The following is an 18,730-nucleotide window of genomic DNA, read 5'->3' as shown; positions in this document are numbered from 1 at the left end:
ACTCCAGGACTGGGCCATTGTGCTGCTACCACCGCAACGGGACCCCGGTAATTCCCCGCCACCCCGGGGCTCACCCCGGTCCCGCACCGCCACTACGGCGGGGAGGGACAGCAGCGTGCTAGACTACAACTCCCAAGACGCCCTACGGCGCGCGGGACACCGCTGCGCATGCGCAAACAAGTGCTTTAATGAGTACTACGACTACCGACATGCTCCGGAGATGTCGTGAGAGTTGGGGCGGCGGGATTATGGGGTTTCCGTCTTGCTCCCGCGAGATTTGGGGGTATAAGCCCGTGCGGCGCGGCACAGGAGACCCCTTTCGGCTTCCGCCTGGCCAAGATGGCGCCCAAGGCGAAGAAGGAGGGTGAGGGCGCGGGGCGCTGGGTCCGTGTCGGGGACGCGGGGCGGCGCGTGGGACCCTGAGGCGTGCTGGTGTATGTGAGGGAGATCGGGCTGAGCGAAGCGGGGAGTGACGCAGAGTTCCAGCGCTGTGCTGGGCGCGGGCACGTGGAGGTGGCGGCACAGGCCTGCCGGTCTGTCTGAGGGAGGCGGGGGATGTTCCCATCTCCATGCGTGAGGAGAGAATAAGCGCCTTTTCCCGCACTGAAGGGGGAGACTTTTAACTGGGTTGGACATTTTGGGGCTGCTCTTGGTTGTATGAGGGAGGGCGAGCCGCTGGATGAGCTCCTCCTCATTGAGCCGGGGGAGCCATGCCGGGCTGGGGAGCGCATCCCGACCCTGCTGACCGAGCTCTCCTCGCAGCTGTGCCTCCCAAGACAGAGGCGAAGGCAAAGGCGCTGAAGGCCAAGAAGGCCGTCCTGAAGGGGGTCCACAGTCACAAGAAGAAAAAGATCCGCACGTCGCCCACTTTCCGCAGGCCCAAGACGCTGCGGCTGCGGAGGCAGCCCAAATACCCCCGGAAAAGCGCCCCACGGAGGAACAAGTGCGTGGGGGGTGTGGGGCTCTGCCCTGCCGGGGGGTCTGGGGGGTGGGAGCAGCCCCGTGAATGGGCTGGTGTGGGATCCTGGTGGTTTGGGATGCAGGTGATGATTTTAAGCGACCAAAGCCTGAGAGTTTGTGATTATAACCTTAGGTGACTGATGCACCCCAGAGAAAGCCCCTGAAGTGCAGAGGAGCACCTGCCAGCCCTCTCTTAATCACAGGATCTCTCTTGCAGGTTGGACCATTATGCCATTATCAAATTCCCTCTGACCACAGAATCTGCCATGAAGAAGATTGAGGATAACAACACTCTGGTGTTCATCGTGGATGTCAAGGCAAACAAGCACCAGATCAAACAGGCTGTCAAGAAGCTGTATGATATCGATGTGGCCAAGGTCAACACATTAATTAGGTGAGAAGGGGGAGAACAACTCCTTGGTGCTTCCATTTTAGCAGAAAATGGGAACATGTGTGGGATTCAGCAGATGTGGGATACAGTTCCATAGCTAAGTGCAGATTTGACTGAGCACATCTTGGTGGAAGTGGGAAATGTTGGCAGACCAAAGGGCTGGTTTCCTCAGGGAGCTCTTGGCTTCTTCAGGGAGCACTTCTGACACTCAGGGAGTCCTGTGCAAATGATGTAAACTTTTACATCACTGAGTAATGTGATGTTTCCAAAGGAACCACTGATGCACATGGGAATTGCAGGAATGTAGAGCAGGGGGTAGGAGTTTGTCTGTTCTGATGCCTCCTGTTCCTCTCTAGGCCTGATGGAGAGAAGAAGGCTTACGTCCGACTGGCTCCAGATTATGATGCACTGGATGTGGCCAACAAGGTGAGATGCCTTTGAAACTTGGAAGTTTTTTTTGCAACTTATCTGGTGTCTCCTGATTGTTCTTGCTGAGTTTCTTCATGAGGTACTTGTGCTTCAAGTGTGGTGGCACTTCTGTGGCCTTGTAGCCAGACAGAGTCTTGAGGAGCCAGGTTGTCAGTCCTCAGCGTGGTTGAGGTGGCACAAACAGAGTGGAGTAGGGGGATGTACAGCACAAGGATCCCTGTGGCATAAACGTACAAAGTGGATGTGTGAAACTCTTGGGCAGGTCTGGGAGGAAGAAGCCTTAAAGGACAGGAATCCTGGGGAGGTGCAGCCATAACTGGTGGAGGCTCTGCCTTTCTGCCACCATAAAATTTGTTTTAACATGCTTTGCTTCTTTCCAGATTGGAATCATCTAAACTGCATCTGCCGAGGACTGTACAGACTATTAATAAACTTTGTGACACCACTGAGGGCTCTTGTGGTTTGTGACAGCACAGCCCGTGTGAAAGAGAGCACCCAGCAAACTTCTGGGCCTTCATTTCATTAAAGGGCTTCCTCCTTCCCTTCCTGGCAGTGGGAGGGCAGAGCTGCTCCATGAGAGGGTCATGCAGGAGCAGTGCTGCCCTACTCAGAGGGTGTCTTGGATCCTGTGAACATGAGGTGGCACCTAAATCTCAAATATCTCTACATTTAATTTACCCCAGACCTCTTGTGTTCTGTATTTTCAGGCACAGCATAATTGGGATGTGTTTGTGATCATTGTTTTGGGTGTCCTGTCACTTCCTTGTGGAGCAGACCACGGGTGGCCACAACAAAAACCTGTCAATGGCTCTGATGTGACACAAGTGATCTGTCACACCATTTCCCCAGTGTATCAGCTCTCTGCTTATGCTGCAGGTTCACTTGGAACCCTCCTGCTAAATTCAGCAGCAGAGGCTTTGTGGGTTTTTCTGGCACAATCTCTGCTCCATTTGCTTGCAGTGTGAGTTTCCCTGTTGCTGTTCCTCACAGGGTTCACTGTCTTCAGGGATGTTTCCAAATGCTGCTGTTGCTGCCTCTGCAATGTTAGGCTTTAAGTCTGTAGATGAAACCAGCTTTTAGAGTGTTTGGAGTCAGGAGAATGTGGAGCACTGGGTGAGCAGGGAATGGAGGAATTATGGAAAAGTCTTCAGGGTACTTGAGCTTAAGTACACACTTAGACTTGACTTGAGAAAGATGATGAAAGCCATGACCAAATATTGATTGGGTAATTGGGCTCTTGAATGGTGGAACACAAAGTTCCTTCAGGCCTCTTAGGGAGGGTGGCAGATTCCCAGCACAGTGGTGGATGGAAAGCAGGAGCTGCTCTCAGGACTCAGGTGGAGATTTGTGCTGGGTAGTGTGGCCCTGGCTTGACACCTGTCACTTGGGTGAGGGGAGGTGGGCAGGAGGTGCTCCCTGCCTGCTGTAAGGGATGAAAAACTGCCAGGAAGGAGGAGTGCTGCTTCCCTGACACCACCAACCCAGCCTCTTCCCTGCACATGCATAGCAGCAGGGGTGCCCTGACCCCCAGCCCCTCTTTTTACATGTAGTCACCCCAAGAAAGAAGAAGCTGCCTCTCTTGTAGCAAAGCTGCTGTCACTGCTGGACAAGGATTTGGTCTGGAGAGCCTAGATGTGCTGCAGCCAGAGGCTGGGAGGGATTCTACATCAGCATGACTTGCAGTCAGTCCTGGCCTTACCTCAGCTCAGCCCAGTGGTGCTGCCCTGGCACTTCACTTGCCTCTTGCTCCTGGCTGGCAGCTTGCCTGATCCACAGCTGCACTGCTGGGGGATGCTCCTGCTGGAAGCCAGGAGGGGAACAGCAGGGAGCTGTGCTCCCTCCTTTGGGAAGCTTTGTCATGCCTGGCCTTCCACTCTGGTTTAAGGACAGGCGTAGTGTGGGCTGGTCTGAGGCTGTGATGTGCTGGGACAGAGCCATGTCTGCTGCACGTGGAGAGACAAGGGAAAATGTGTGCAGCTATAGGGGTGAGGGGAAAATCAACATTTGGGCTTAGTTGTGTGGGGTGATTGTAGATGCAGTGCTGCTGAGAGCAAGGCTAAGCCCTGCCAGGGCTGCTGAGCTCTGCTTCCAGCAAGGAGGGACAAGGCAGCAGGTTTGGAGCTGGCATTGATCCCTGCCCACACTGTCCCAGCTATCACATCTCTGTTCCAGCTGCCAGACTGTTCCTGGGACTGGTGTCACTGCACACCAGGGAGTCCCAGCAGGATCCAGATCCTGTGGGGTGTTTCCTGGCTCTCTGGTAGAAAGATGATCCCCTACTGTCTCCCTTTAATCACCAGCTTCTTTCAACCGCAGTGCCTGTCTGTGCCTGAGCTGGGCAGGTGCTGGGTGGGTGGGACAGATCCTGCCTGGAGCAGGGGCTGGGCAGCAGTCCCTCTAAACCCCGCTGCTAATGCGGATCCAGTGCCATCCTGGAGCTGTCACATCAGCAGGATTTGCCTCTATGGTGCTCCACAAGACTGGCTGGGCCAGTTCTGGCCCCACTCTCCCAGTGAGCTGAACCCCCCCCTTCTCCTCCCTCTGCTCTGGGAGAGCTGCTGGAACCATTCTGGTGCTGTGGCTGCTCACAGGGCTGCAGCTGTGCTGTGCCAGTGAAGATGACTCCAGGGGGATGCAAGCATGCAGCAATCTTCCAGGAAGAGCCCGTGGCCTCACATGGCTTTTCTATGCCAGCTCCACTTCACGTGGCTGCCGGGTGAGTCACGCAGCCCAGCCAGGCTCCTCACTGCCAGGCTGGAGACAGGCAGGTTCCCTTCAACTGTTCCCTGCACAGCCCTGGGTCTCTGGAAGAGGAGAGGAACCCATCTATGCAACGGACAGAGCTGTGCTGTTCAAGGCTCAACTGGGTTGGCAGTACCCAGCAGGCTGAAAGGTCCCTAGAACAAAGTGAGCAGCAGGAATGTGCCCTTTCCCTCCCTGGAGACTGCCAGCCCTCCTCTCGGAATGGGGCACATCCTTTCCCACAGCCCTGGCCCAGGGGGAGTCCCACAGAAGAGCCAGCCCAGGTGTGCTGCGGCAGCAGTAAACAGACCAATTTTAATGCACATATCACCCAAATCACCACGGGAGGGACTCTCGTCCCCTCCCTCGCAACCCCTCCAGGCCATCAGCTGCCAAGTGCAGCCACCCTTGGCCCTCCAGCTGCCTGCAGGGAAGCTGGCTTGGGCTGCTTTTCCATCGGCCGTGCCTCTGGCTTCAGCAGCATCCCCACAGCTGGGTGAAGCTGTCGGGCTGGTCCAGCAGGGAAGCGCTTTTAGGCAGCAGAGCGGGTGAAGGCAGGGCCTGGGGCCAGGGAGCAAGCCCCTAAGGCACATCAGAGCAGCTTTGGAGAGCCCAAAACTTCCAGGAGCCAGAGCCCGGGTCCCCCTCAGCACGCACGTCTCAGTCTATCAGAAACTTCTCACCATCTACATCTCTCCCTGCAGAACCCTTGCGCAGGGAGGGGAAAAAATCGGAGCGGAGGAGGCGGGAGAAGTACATGAGGATCATGGCATCGAGCAGCAGGAGGTTGGCGGTGAGGAAGGCACCCTGGCCCTGCACCTCCACGTAGCGGAGGAAGTACCAGGTGAGGTAAGCCTGGGGCGCCAGGCGGAAGGCGAAGTACATCAGCAGGTTGACGTACTTGTTGGCCTCGTAGAGCGCCGGGGAAGGCACGTTGCTCATCTTCAGCAGCATGCGCACCGTGAGGAAGATGTTGCTCACCTCCACCAGCAGCAGCAGCACTGCTGCCACCAGGAAGCGGCCGGTGACGATGAGCGAGACGAAGGCAGAGATGGCCTGGGACACACACACACAGAGCAGGGTCAGCTCGCCTTGCCCTGGGGAAAGTGAGTCCTTCCCTACCCTCAGAGCACACAGTGCTGTTCCCCCCACCCAGAGATGCCAGCAGGCACCTGAGCTTAGAGAAAACCAGTCTGGAAAGCCAGATCCCCCAGGACCAGTTACACCTCCCTGTGCTGGGATGAGCCTCCAGCTCTTCCCCCTCCCAGCTCAGCAGCCTGTCTGGCTCCAGGCGCTCGGAGCCGATGCTGGCAGACATCCTGCCCTGCCAGGCGCCCTCGCCTTGTTGATGCAGAGCCTACCTGGCAGCCAGGGCAAGGCAGAGGGAAGGGCTCCAGCTTGCCTTGCCGTAGCCCATGAAACCTGGGTGGGCTGAGCCCTGGGCTGTGTGGTAGCCCTCTGTGTTGGCCATACTCACCATGGCATGGTGCACCAGGTACTCCCAAGACGAGCGGGACTGATGGTTGAAGATGATGTCAAGGGTGTCGTGGATGAAGTAGCCTGTGGGATGAAGGAGAGTGTTCAGCAGGTCTGGCTTGTGTGCTGTGACCCACTGTAGAAAGGAGGAGCAGCAGCGAGGAGGAGTAGGGTGGTGTGACTGTTCTTCAGGTGTCAGAAACACCTCCACCCCGTCTGGGTATGGAGACACGGCTGTTCCCTGGGGGTTGGCAGCCTGTGGTCTCCACGCTCGTGATTAAGGCAGGAAGCATGGAGCTGCCCAGCCCTTGAGCCCGTGGCTTGTCCCGAGCCAGCATACCGGGCGAGGTTGAGCAGGGAGTGGGCTAAGTCCGGCGGCGTGGCTGCGGCCATTGCCCTGCCTGGCTCCTTACCTGAGGAAAAGCAGACCAGCAGGTGCCCTGAGACGCTGTAGCCGTCCTGGATGTTGGAGAGCAGCTCCGGAGAGTGCCAGAGGCTGGGAGTGAGGAGAGGAAGAAGGGGTCAGCCTAGACTCCGGGACCGGGAACACGGGAACCCCCGATCCCCTGCCCACTCCCCAGGAGTGCCCAGCTCGCAGCGTGTGCACCGTGCCCCGTACCCCCGCGCTGCTCGGTACCTGAAGAGGGCCCATAGCCCTGCCAGCACGGAGTGTGCGAAAGAGACGAGGAGATTCCTCCAGCGCCAGACGCGGCCGGGCCGGCTCCGCACGGCGGCGGGCTGTGGCAGGGCCAGGGCCAACCGGCGCAGTGCCCCGAAGATCGCCACGCTGCCGGCCACCAGCGCCGCCGAGGCCGCCCGCCAGCCCGGGCCCATCGCGCCCAGTCCGGCGGCGCGCGGCCGCGGCGGCGGCGGGCGGGGCCGCGGGGCCACGCCCCCGACCACACCTCAGTATAGTCACGCCCCCGCGTGCGCCAGCGGGGCCACGCCTTCCCATTGGGCACTCCCTCCGCGGTGTCCACGCTTCCCCCCGCGCGCGCCTGCGCGGGGTTGGCGGGCTCTGAGGGGCGTGGCCGCGCTGGCCGCGCCTTTCATTGATAAGCGGCGCGCTGGCCCCGCCCCCGCGTGTGTGTGTACGCGCGTACGCGCGGGCGGTGCGCGCACGTGTGCGGAGTGTGGCGGGTGTCGCACCGGTGTGCGGGCTGCCGGCGTGTTCCGGCCGGGCGGCGCTGCTCAGCGGGCGCGGTGCTGCGCGTGGGTGCCAAACACCGCACGTGTGGGTGTCAGATACTGCCCGTCTGTGCTGGTGTTGCGTGGCAGACGCTGCACATCTGTGCTGGGCCCTGCACATCTGCCACAGTGATGCACAGCTGGCGTGGGCCTCGCACATCTGTTCTGCGCCGTGTGTGTGTCCCTGGCACGGTGTGGCTGTCGCTGGTGGCTGCGGCGCACTGTGTGGCGGGGGGGCATGCCGAGGAAAACATCGTGTTTGGAAAAGTAGTGGGAGTAGCCACAAACGCTGACCTGAAGACAGCACCACTCAAAGCTGCCCCCTAATACCAGGCTGCGGTAGGGTGAGGCCGAAAACGTGGCGGGGTGCTGGTTCCTGCGTGCGGGTCCTGCCCCATCGCTGCAGTGCGCTGGCTTGCGCGACGGGGGCTGACCCCCCCCCGCGGTGAGCCGAGCTGGCTGTCGCTAGATGGCAGCAGGGCCACGTGGCAGTGCCACCACTGCCACTGCTGTCACTGTCCCCGCTCCAGGACAGAGGCCACCGCTCCTGAGTGCAGGACAGGATCTGCTTCCACGCTATAGCCGCCATCACGGCCGGCTCCAGGGGTGCTCATGGTCCTGGGGGATCCAGAGCAGGTCTGGGGGGGCCAGGGAGGGGACTCGTGCCCCTTGTGCTGGCCCTGCAGCAGCGCAGCCCCTCGCAGTGGGTGCCCCTCCAGGCTCGGGGCTGGAGGCTACTGGGGACACCGCCACTCTCTGGGGGTGCGGGGGGTCCTGCTGGCATCCCCCGATCGGGGCGGCCCAGCGCACCCCAAATCTCCCTCTCTGGGTGCTACACAAGAGGGTGTGGCTCCCGGTGGCACCGGGATGCCCCCCAAGCGGGGGCTGGCATTATCCCCCCGACCGACCGGCACACGGAGCCCCCCAGGCATTACACGCGCGACGCGGTTTGTCCGCCCGCGGACGCCGTAGCAGCGCGGAAGTGTTTCCATGGAGACGGGAGGAGCCGGGCCCGGGCATGGAGAAATACGAGCGGATCCGGGTGGTGGGCAGAGGGGCCTTCGGGTGAGGGGGCGCCGGGGATGGGCGATGGGGCGGTGTCCAGTCTTTCTGCCTCCGGGCGGGAGGTCTTTAAGGCGCGTCCCCGTGGCAGCGAAGCGTTTGTGGCCACGGCAGTGCGGGGTCGGCTGGGGTGTGGCACCCGGGGGGATTTGTCCCCCCACGCTGATTGCCAGGCCCTGTGTTGTCCCCGCGCTGAGGCTCTGGCCCTGTCCCCGCAGCATCGTGCACCTGTGCCTGCGCAAGGCCGACCAGAAGCTGGTGATCCTGAAGCAGATCCCGGTGGAGCAGATGAGCAAGGATGAGCGGCTGGCAGCGCAGAACGAGTGCCAGGTCCTCAAGCTGCTCAGCCACCCCAATGTCATCGAGTACTACGAGAACTTCCTGGAGGACAAGGCGCTCATGATCGCCATGGAATATGCCCCAGGTGGGCTGTGCTGACCCCCTGTGCCTGTGGCTGTCCCTCAGCAGGTCTCTGCTCTCTTTGAGTCAAGCTGCTGTGGCCTCAGGTTGTGCTCCTTGTAAAGATCCTGCACTTTGCCCCCCCTCCAGGAGTCCAGACATGCCTCCCTTGAGGAGACATTTTTGTAGAAAAGTATCTGTGGTTCTTGGTGGACACCAAATTGACCATGAGCCAAGTGACCAAGCATTGATGCAGGTTGTGGAGTCATCATCCTTGAAGATACTCAAAAGAGGGATTCTGGTCCTGGACAACCTCAGTAGCTGTGCTTGAGCAGCGACCTTGCAAGGTCCCTTCCAACCTCAGCCACTCCATGATTATATGTCTTGCACCTGCTAACCGTATCCAAAACAAGGAGATTTCAAACCCCTCTGTCCCTAATCAGCATGTTACCATCTGCCCTTTGCTCTAGTTTCAGGCACATTTCCCTGTGTCAACTCTGTTGGCCCCACATTTCTAACAACATTTCCAGTGGAGTTTCAGGTGAAATCAACATTTGCATGAGGGTTTGCTAAAAACTGTACATGAGCCCTGAATCTGGACCTCCCCTTCCCAACAGGGGCCTCTCTGTGCCACGTGGCCTCTTGGACTGCAAGAATTCTCCTCTGCAGAACAGGCTGATCTTGTTCTGCTGTGGAGGTTTATGTCCTCTTCCAAGAGCTGTAATTTTAGTGTTTCTTTTCCTGCTGCTTTTGATAATATGTCAACAGTAACTTCTCTGTGGCTGTTTCTTCCTCCCACCAACTGTGCTGCCATTGTTCAGGAGCATTGGAGGTTGTGCTGTGTATCCCACCAGGATGTGTTTTTCCCACATGCTTGCCTTGTTAAGATGCCAAAATGGCAAAATCCCCTCAGTTTTAGGCGAGGTTTGTGCTGCCCTGTGCAGCTCCCCGTGCCCACAGCCTTTTGTTGTTCTTTGCAGGGGGCACTCTGGCAGAGTTCATCCACAAGCGCTGTAATTCCTTGCTGGATGAGGACACCATCCTGCACTTCTTTGTGCAGATCCTCCTGGCCCTGCACCACGTGCACACCAAGCAGATCCTGCACCGTGACCTGAAGACCCAGAACATCCTCCTGGACAAGCATCGCATGATCGTCAAGATCGGAGACTTTGGCATCTCCAAAATCTTGAGCAGCAAGAGCAAAGCCTACACGGTGAGTGGCAGGGGAGCTTCTTACCCCATGGCAGCAGGCTGGAAACTCTGGATTTGGCTCACAGTAGTCTCTGGGATGTGGCTTAGGGCAATGCTGCTTTGTTCCTTGGCTGATATCTTCATGCCCGAGTTTGCTGTGGCTCTGTGGGCTGCAGAAAGGTAAGAAAGACCTGCCCAAAGCTGGGAGGGGATGGGGTGTCTGGGTCCACTGGTGAGGGCAGACAGGGTGGCTCCTGCTAGGGGTGGTGTTTGCAGACTTGTCTGACGCATCCTTAGCAAATAAATTCCTGCCTGTGCACTCCCATCCTGCCTTAATCTCCTTTCTCTGCTTGACATTTGAGTGTCTCCCCACCTGGGCTAATCTGAGCTGACGTTTGTATCACGCTCGGCACTCTGGGGTCTGATTCTCTCAAGTGGATAGAAGCAAAATTAGAGGCAATCACTGTATGTGTCACTGGAAAGGCAAATCCTCTTGTTTTTCACTGAGATTGTCAGGCAGCTGTTGATGCCAAGGGAACAAAAGCCCAGCTCTGTGGAGATTTACATGGTGGTGTTCCAGCCAGCTCTGCACCAAACCTTCCTCTTTTCACTTCACTGCGCTGTGGTAAATTTTTATCTCTTGTAGGTGGTGGGAACTCCATGCTACATCTCCCCAGAGCTCTGTGAAGGGAAGCCTTACAACCAGAAGAGTGACATCTGGGCTCTGGGCTGTGTGCTCTACGAGCTCGCCAGCCTCAAGAGGGCTTTCGAAGCTGCGGTGAGAGCGATGTGGTTTACACAGAGCACAGGGAGCCAGGGCCTCTCACAGAGCTGCAAATGTATGCTGGGATCACTTCTCAGTGACCTGGGAAGTGTGAAGGCAGAGGGCAGTGCTGAGAGCTCCTTCCTCCTTGGCTTCACCCCTGACTGCCCAGGCACTGTTTGTCTCTTGTTTTCTCTCCAGAACCTTCCTGCCTTAGTACTGAAGATCATGAGCGGGACGTTTGCCCCAATATCAGATCGATACAGCCCTGACCTGCGCCAGCTCATCCTCAGCATGCTCAACCTGGACCCTTCCAAGCGGCCCCAGCTGAACGAGATCATGGCCCAGGCCATCTGCATCCGGCCCCTCCTGAACCTCTACACAGACGTGGGCAGTGTCAAAATGAGGAGGCAAGTGACACTGCCACCTCAGTGTCCCTTGAGAGGGGCTGCCACAGCCCACAGCATGTCTGACCATCTCACTGCCTCCATTCTGAGCTCCAAAGAGAGCATTTTCCCAATGCAGCTCTCCTGTGCTGCCTAATGTGCAGCTGCTGCTGGCTGAGCTTGGCCCAGGGTTTCAGAGCCAGGCAGGTGGCATGGCAGGTGTGGGCTTGTCATCACAGTGACAGCAAACAGAGAGTTGTGAGCACAGGGGGAAGTGAATTGGTGCCAGCTCCCCTCTGTCAGGTTGTTTAAAGCACTGACAAAGCAGTGCTATGAGTGATTCACTCGTGGCTTCTGCTGTTGCTCTGCCCAGACATTCTGTGATCCAGGGCTCTGCAGGACATTAAAGGCTGGATTTTGGTTTGGCAGGCCTGAAAAACCCTTGGCTTCAGTGCCCACAGTGACCCACAGCCGGACAGGGGGACGGGCGAGCAGTGCCAGGCAGAGGGGTGAGTTCTGGCATGGTGTGTTCAACTCAGCTCCATTTGGAAGGACCCTTTCCTTTGAATGACACAAGTCACAGAGGCACTCAGGGTTCTGGAGAGAGGTACTGAAGAGATGTCACCTTCCCTGAGCTCTGGAGGAGCCCTACAGCCCCTTGGACCAGCACTGGTCTGGAGCTATGCTGGCACCTGGACTGGCTGGTGCTGTGGCTTTTCCTGTGGGAGGAGAGTCAGGGATCCACATGAATGATTTCTCTGTGCCCCACAGGTGTTCGATGTGGTTCACCCAGGACAGGAATCCCACCTCCACTGTCATCCATCTACACGTGGGGCAGTGGAATCACCACCCCTCTCCGCCTGCCCATGCTGAACACTGAGGTGGTGCAGGTCTCTGCTGGCAGGACACAGAAGGCTGGAGTCACCAAATCTGGGAGGCTCATCCTGTGGGAGGTGAGTGACAAGAAACCTGGGACAGGCAGTTGCTGTGGAGCCTTGGATGTGTGATTTCTGTGAAGGAGGCTTTTCTGCTCACTCACAGACCCTGGCACTGCCTCCTCCAGGACTGCAATGCCAGCCAGGGTGTGGGTAATGCTGATAAGCCTGTGGAAAGGGGTTCCTCAGTGTTCTCCAACCCAGCTCTTCCATGGCTTCTCTCCATCAGGCTCCTCCCATGGGTGCTGCTGGGGGTCCTTCTCTCCCAGGAGCCACCGAGCAGCTCCAGCCTCAGTTTGTGTCCCGATTTCTGGAGGGCCAGTCTGGAGTGACCATCAAACACGTGTCCTGTGGTGATCTTTTCACAGCCTGCCTCACAGGTGAGCTACTGCCTCCTGTCTTCAACTGCCTGGGTCCCAGAACCCCCTAAAACCCAGTGGGACTGCCTGGGGACCATGCTCAGAGAAGAACCAGAGAGATGCTCTGGGCTGGGGTGACACAGAGGCCTCTGTGGTCTCTCATGTAGCATCATCTGGGAGTCAGAAATGGCAGGCATGGTCCTCCTGTGATGCCACACTGGTCAACTTGGTACTAAACTATCTGGTGTGGGGAGGGCCACAAACAGTTTGACTTAGATGATCTTATAGGTCTTTTCCGACCTAAATTATTCTATGAAATCTCCTGTGCTTGTTGTCCTGGTTGCATTGGTGTCACCTGAAACCAGAACTGACAGTGGGGACTGCAGTGTGAGGAGAATCTCTGACACATACTCTGTCAGCATGACATGGGCACATGCAGTGACCAGCAATGACTGGTGTCACAGTGAGCTGTGAGCTGCTGCAGGGCTGGTTGTCCTCAAACTGCAGGAAAGCAGGATTTAAAGCCCCCTCAGAGCAGTTCAGGAAGTGTTCTGGGTGGAAGGGGTGCACACACACCAGTCCAAGGCCATTTTTGTGGAGCAAAGCCCTCCCAGTGGTTCTGTGGGAGTTCTGTTTGCTCTTCTGCTGGGGGTCAGGGCAGCAAACCACAGATACAGAGTGGGCAAACTCCATGGGCATGTGTTTATCCTGCCTCCCCTGTCGTTTCCTGCCTCCCCTCTGCTGGGCAGCTGCTCAGGGAATGCCCCTGTGACTTTAACACCTTGACAGACCGTGGGGTTCACAGCTCCTGCGTACACAGCTGCAGCAATGTTATCTCAGCACTCTTTATCACTGCTGTTTGTTTGGTGAGCTGTTGCAGCACGGTGAGGCTGCAGCTCCCTGGAAGCTCGCTGAAAGCTTGTGTCCCCTGCAGCTCCTTCTGAGTCTGAATGGGTCCGATGTTCTGGGAGCCACAGCCCCCCTTGGCTGTGTCACCTCACAGGGCCTCACATGTGCCTTGCAGGGCCTCACTGTGGCACTGACAAGGCTCCTTTCTGCTCCTCCAGACAGGGGGATAATCATGACTTTCGGCAGCGGCAGCAATGGCTGTTTGGGGCACGGAAACTTCACGGATGTGAGCCAGGTTGGTGGAGAGGGTTCTGGGCGTGCTGCTCCCCCGGGGTAAAGGATGGATCGTGGCTTCTGCACCACGTGAGCGAGCTCATCCCACCTCCAGGGATGTGCATCCCAGGCATGCTCTGGCATCTGGCCCCCTCCCCCTCCTCTCTCTGTCACTGCGGGTTTTAAAAGATCCAACCTGCCTCTCTCTTTCTCTCCCCCCCCCTACACAATGATCCCTTTGAGCGTGGGGGAAGTCAAGAGCTGCCTTGTGGTTGCTGTTGGCAGGCTCCCAGCTTGGAGCCTGCCTCCAATCACACACCTGCCTGCTTCACTCTTGGCCTGCAGCTGCCAGGGTTCACTGAGAAAAGTTATTTTTCAAAAGAGCCAGTATTTAAAGAAGAGCTGTGTGTTTCCGATTGGCTCAGAACACTGGGGCTGAGGGCTCATTGCTCCCTTCCAGCTTCTTCCTCGCCTGCACTCGGATGTGGCAGCAGCCCATGGCTTCCAGCCGAGTCCAGGCACTGGTGCCATTTGTCACTGTGGTCAGCTGGCCCGTTTGTTCCTGCTCCTCCCAGAGCTGAGCTGCTCCCTGCTTATGGCTGGGGAGGGGAGACCAGTTGGAAGCAGCAGCCAGATCCCAACAAACGGTGCTTTTCACGGGAGGAAGATAATGAGTATGAGGCGAGGTGTCAGATCTAACAGCAGGTCACAGCAGGGGCTGGGAGAAATGTGGAGATCCTGGTGCCTCCACACCCTAATGAATCTGAGCCGTTAACTCACAGCTCCTGCACAAGAGCCTTTGAGCCAAGCATCCTGCACCAAGCCCCTGCCTGCTCAGAGCAGGCATTCACAGCCCCTGGCACTCCCCACATGGGCAGGGGGGCGAATCCCAACCCTTGCTGAACCTCTTCCCTTTCCAAACTCTCATGCTGGCTGCTTTCTTCCGCCCCAGAGATGTTTGCATTATCTTCTGTGCTGCGTGCACGTAGTCTCTTATCCCTTTGAAGACTGTTTGGAACGAAAGAAAAAAAAGAAGTTTCTCTGTTGTTTGTGTTGGATGAAAACTGGGATGCTGCCAGCACTGTGTTGAGTCTGGGGGGGCTGGGTGGGAGGGATGGGAGCAGCCGGGCAGGCTGGGAGGTCTCGGCTGACGGCTGCTGCTCTTCCCCTGCCAGCCCAAGATTGTGGAGGCCCTGCTGGGCTACGAGATGGTGCAGGTGGCCTGTGGTGCATCTCACGTCCTGGCAGTCTCCAACGAACGGGAAGTGTTTGCCTGGGGCAGGGGGGATAATGGTAAGAGATGTCTGTTTGGCAGAGCAGGGCTTGTGCCTGTTCCCACTCCCCTTTGCTGGCTCTGCTTGCCCACAGTCCCCTCCAGATGTGCCGGGGTGGGTGGGTGGATGTGGAAGAGCTGCAGCTGTTTTGCTCTATAGCAAGACCTCTGTGCTTTGGTTTTTGCTACTTTCTGGGCTCTTGCAGCAGCTGTGTCAGTGCTGCCCTCAGTGGGGCTGTGCTCAGGGTCTGTGTTGCCATAAGCTGTTCCCTTCTCTGTTTCTCCTGCCAGGTCGGCTTGGGCTGGGCACCCTGGAGTGCCACAACTGCCCCCAGCAGGTGACAGTCCCTCCAGAGCACGAGGCTCAGAGGGTCATCTGTGGCATCGATTCCTCCATGGTCCTCACAGTGAACAACCAGATTCTTGCTTGTGGGAGCAACAGGTAAGAGGGGTGAGGGTCCATGCTCCACATTTTCCCCTCCTGGGCCTGTCTGTGTTGTGACCAAGGGGCTCCAGAACACGTCCCTGTGTGATCCTAGAGGTTTTCCCTGTGCAGGTGCAACAAGCTGGGCCTAGACCGGATCAGCTCAACAGAGGAGCCTTCCCCAGAGGACCAGGTGGAAGAGGCCACTGTGTTTGTGTGTGCCCAGTCAGCCCCCTTGAACCAAGAGCCCATTGTGTGTGCTGACATTGGTACAGCACATTCAGCTGCTGTCACAGGTGAGGGTGTGTGCCCAAATTCTGAGAGGGAGGGCACCTGCAATTTCCCTGTCTTCCTTCTGCCTGTTTTCCATGGGCAGTCTCTCAAGAGACACCCTGCTCTGTGGGGCAGGATGCTCAGCCTGGAGACAGCAAAGAGCTTCAGGGGTTTCAGTGTGCCCCAAGTGACACCCAGTTATGTCTCTCCTCTCTGCTGTCAGCCTCTGGCCACTGTTACACCTTTGGGAGCAACCAGCACGGGCAGCTGGGCACCAACTCCTGCCGCAACAGCCGCGTGCCCCACCTGGTTGTGGGGCTCAAGACGATGAAGGTCACCGTGGTGGCTTGTGGAGATGCCTTCACTGTGGCCATTGGAGCAGGTGAGGCTGAAGCCCCCATGTCCTGGGCTGCAGCAGGCCCTGGCTGGCTTCTGCTGTGGCCAAGGCAGGTGTGCAGCAAGGTGTTTATATCCCTCTGCAGATGGTGAGGTGTGCACGTGGGGGAAAGGAGCCAGGGGACGCCTGGGCAGGAAGGACGAGGAAACAGGAGTGCCGAGGCCAGTGCAGCTGGAGGAGACACATCCATACCTGGTGACCTCTGTTGCCTGCTGCCACGGGAACACACTGCTGGCAGTAAAGCGTGAGTAAAGGCTTTGTCCCTGTGATTCCTGCCATGAGGACCCAGCCAGACACAATGCCTTGTGACCGGAGCTGTGCCGAGTAACCCTGGCATGTAAGCTCAGTGTTATTCTAGTCCTTCTTGAACTGTAGATGAATAGAAATAACTTCAAGCCCAAAATAATTCCCCTGCTGCTCTTCAGCTCTGTGACACTGCCTCTCCCACTGGGCAAAGGGAGCACAGGGATGGCAGAGGCTGTCTCGTGCACTCCCAGACAGGTAGGCTGGCCAAGCTGCGGCCAGCGGGGAGCTGGCGTGCCAGCAGTCCACAGAGCATCCAAAAAGAGCAGCTCTCTAATTGATGCTGCTGAAATAGAAGCTGAGATTTAAGGCGTCATTTTGGCTGCTGCCTTTCCATTGTGGTTTGGAAAAGATAGCAATGGTTTTGTGGTTCTTCTCTGCTCAGGCCAAAGGCAGCATCATGGCTCGGTTAAAACGTGCCCGTGGCGTGACCTGCCCTTCCATTGCCTCGATGTACAACAGGAGCCTGGCCCAGACAGCTGCAGGGGCCTTTCTTCCTCCTCTGCTGGGCTGATTATGGCCTCAGCCTGGGCTGAGGGATTCCAGTTCCAGCCCACTTCAAGGAGGCTAATTACAGCCCGGAGGGGAGGAGGCCCAGCTGACTGCCCCGGCACAGCGGAATGGGCCCTGGCTCTGTTCCTCCCCTGCAAGTGCCCAGCTCTCATGTGATGTGAGCTGCCACGTGAAGGGGACGGGAATGGCCGAGTCCCCAGGCTCGGGAACAAGTAGGGCATTTGTCATGGGAGTAAAGGGGTTTTGTCTCTGCAGGAAGACTGCAGGCTGCTCTCCCCTTCCACTGCTGGATTTGCCCTGCACTCTGTGGCAGCTGGTTTGGGGCTCCCACCTGCAGCACTGTAAGAGCAGGGACTGAGTGTGTAGCCCCACTGCTGTCCCTCTGCCCGAAACCTTGTCCTGTCCAGTACTGGGAGTGCAAACTCAGCAGTGTGAGGGCAGCAGCCTTGCCTACCCCAGCATCCCTCAGCAACCAGCGTGCAAAAAAGCACTAAGAGCTCTGTAAAGAGCTGAGATTTGGGCTTTCACACAGCTCAATCTGCCTGGAAATTTCTCCAGCGGGAACACGAGGTCTGGTGACACACGTGATGTCATTGCTGTGATCTGGCCTGGGAGGTTCTGGCACAGGCGAGCTGCACTCCACCTTTGGGGTGGCTGTTCTGCTCCTCCCGTTGGGGCCAACTCTGCTTTTGACTGGCTTGGGCTGCTGCCCAGGTTATCATGAGCTGCTGCTGCTCCCTTCTCTCAATCCCACTGCAAACAGAATAACTGGGAGAAGCCAGGCTGGAGAGGAGGAGGAGAGCACAAACCTCTAGTGACTGCATTTTGTCCTGCTTAGGCTCTGTCTGCTGGGCGTTGTCTCACTTGTGCCACTACTGAGGGCTTTTAGTGGCTTCCTGTAGGGAAGGGGACAGGGATTTTGGTGCCCATCTGTTGGGTATCAGGCCTGTGTGGGACAGAACACTTCTTGTAGCTTCGTCAAGGTGAGGCTTCCAGCTAAATCTTGGTCTTTACCCTTTTTATTTCAGCTGTTGTGGAGGAGTCGCCTTCCCAGTGAGTGAAAGCAGCCACATCCTGCTCTTCCTGCTGCCCATGGTGGCCTGGCTCAGACACACTCCAGGCTCCAGAGCTCCTCAGCTGCACTCTGAAAGCAGCAGTCTGGAAACAGAGTTCCTAACGATGGTTCCCAAGGAACCAGAGCCGGTCTCACTTATTGAATTGTCACTGTGAACCTCCAGTGCCTCAGAGTCGCTGCCCTGGATGTGCCCAGAGCTCGGGCACTGCCTTCAGGGGGTCACACTGTGCCTCTTCCCCTCCCTGCTGAAAGTGCCTGTGTGGAAGAGGAGCACAGAGGTTGTTTTTCTCTGTGGAACTGTTTCTGGTTACAAAGCCCAGGCTGACAGCTCTGTGTCTGAGAGAGCTGTCAGCCTTTGCACAGCAGCGTCTGGAGTCAGGGCCCCAGGCGCTGTGCTGGGTGACTAAATGCAAACCTCTTTGCTAATTAGAGAAGTCTGTCCTTTCCCATCCCCCCCTAAAATGTTTCACCCATTTATTGAGCACACTTTGGAGGGTCCTGTCTGCACGGCTGGCCGAGCTCAGCACAAGCAGCCTCCCTGTGCTGCACAGCTCTCCCCAAATGCCACCTGGAGCTTTCTAATTACAGCGTCCCCTGGCCCCAGGAGCTTGCTGGAAGATCCTCCAGCTGACATTTGTCCTCAGGCCCCTCAGTCCTGCTGCTGACCGGCTCACTGGCTCCCAGCTGAGCTAGGGAAGGCAACAAAACACAGCCAGTGATCGTCAGTACTTGAAGTTTTTTAACCCAGATTTGTCCAGGGAGCTGATGAGTTTTCGACAAGGGTCTTTGCAGGCAGGAGAAGCACATCCATTTGTTATGGACAGGAGTCACGTTTTTTGTCTCCAGAAGGGTCGTTTCCTTTCCTTTATTTTTTTCCTCTTCTTTTCTTTTTTTAACTTACATTTGCCCTGGGCCATTTTTTGATGAGCTTCTGTCTCTGATCTGTCTGACATTGCAAATGCTCCTGCCTTTCACATCCATCTTTGTGCTGTTGCCAATCTGTTGTGTATAAAGTCGGTGCTTTCATAAGCTGGCTGAGATGAAATCTCTCTAATTATTTTTGTGATTC

At 57.3% G+C, this 18,730-nt stretch overlaps 3 protein-coding genes across 4 annotated transcripts; 2 read left to right on the top strand and 1 right to left on the bottom strand.

Annotated features, from left to right (window-relative positions):
• Nucleotides 1-205: 205 nt before the first annotated feature.
• On the top strand, nucleotides 206-2,225 carry RPL23A (ribosomal protein L23a). The gene is made up of 5 exons (XM_079325354.1): nucleotides 206-364; nucleotides 763-943; nucleotides 1,178-1,354; nucleotides 1,708-1,777; nucleotides 2,161-2,225. The coding sequence occupies exons 1-5, from the start codon at nucleotides 340-342 to the stop codon at nucleotides 2,173-2,175; spliced, it is 468 nt and encodes a 155-aa protein (XP_079181480.1). The 5' UTR covers nucleotides 206-339; the 3' UTR covers nucleotides 2,176-2,225.
• Nucleotides 2,226-4,809: 2,584 nt separating this feature from the next.
• On the bottom strand, nucleotides 4,810-6,930 carry TLCD1 (TLC domain containing 1). Its single transcript, XM_079324884.1, has 4 exons — nucleotides 6,636-6,930; nucleotides 6,412-6,494; nucleotides 6,000-6,082; nucleotides 4,810-5,578 (listed from the first exon to the last, which is right to left on the bottom strand). Exons 1-4 carry the CDS (start codon nucleotides 6,830-6,832, stop codon nucleotides 5,183-5,185), a joined length of 759 nt encoding a protein of 252 aa, XP_079181010.1. The 5' UTR covers nucleotides 6,833-6,930; the 3' UTR covers nucleotides 4,810-5,182.
• Nucleotides 6,931-7,545: 615 nt separating this feature from the next.
• Nucleotides 7,546-18,721, top strand: NEK8 (NIMA related kinase 8). 2 transcript variants are annotated; one of them, XM_079324881.1, is made up of 15 exons: nucleotides 7,546-7,822; nucleotides 8,467-8,672; nucleotides 9,628-9,860; nucleotides 10,485-10,616; nucleotides 10,803-11,011; nucleotides 11,417-11,496; nucleotides 11,759-11,940; nucleotides 12,152-12,302; nucleotides 13,349-13,425; nucleotides 14,579-14,696; nucleotides 14,968-15,118; nucleotides 15,233-15,396; nucleotides 15,597-15,755; nucleotides 15,856-16,014; nucleotides 17,615-18,721. In XM_079324881.1, the coding sequence occupies exons 1-15, from the start codon at nucleotides 7,656-7,658 to the stop codon at nucleotides 17,641-17,643; spliced, it is 2,217 nt and encodes a 738-aa protein (XP_079181007.1). In that variant the 5' UTR covers nucleotides 7,546-7,655; the 3' UTR covers nucleotides 17,644-18,721. The 2 variants fall into 2 exon arrangements, with proteins under 2 accessions (XP_079181007.1, XP_079181008.1); XM_079324882.1 differs by lacking the exon at nucleotides 7,546-7,822 and adding an exon at nucleotides 8,096-8,251.
• The last annotated feature ends 9 nt before the right edge of the window (nucleotides 18,722-18,730 follow it).

Source organism: Erithacus rubecula, assembly GCF_903797595.1.
Source record: "Erithacus rubecula genome assembly, chromosome: 22".
In the NCBI taxonomy this organism is placed as follows: Eukaryota; Metazoa; Chordata; class Aves; order Passeriformes; family Muscicapidae; genus Erithacus; species Erithacus rubecula.
Note: the sequence above shows the minus strand (reverse complement) of the source record. Positions and strands in the feature narration are given on the sequence as shown.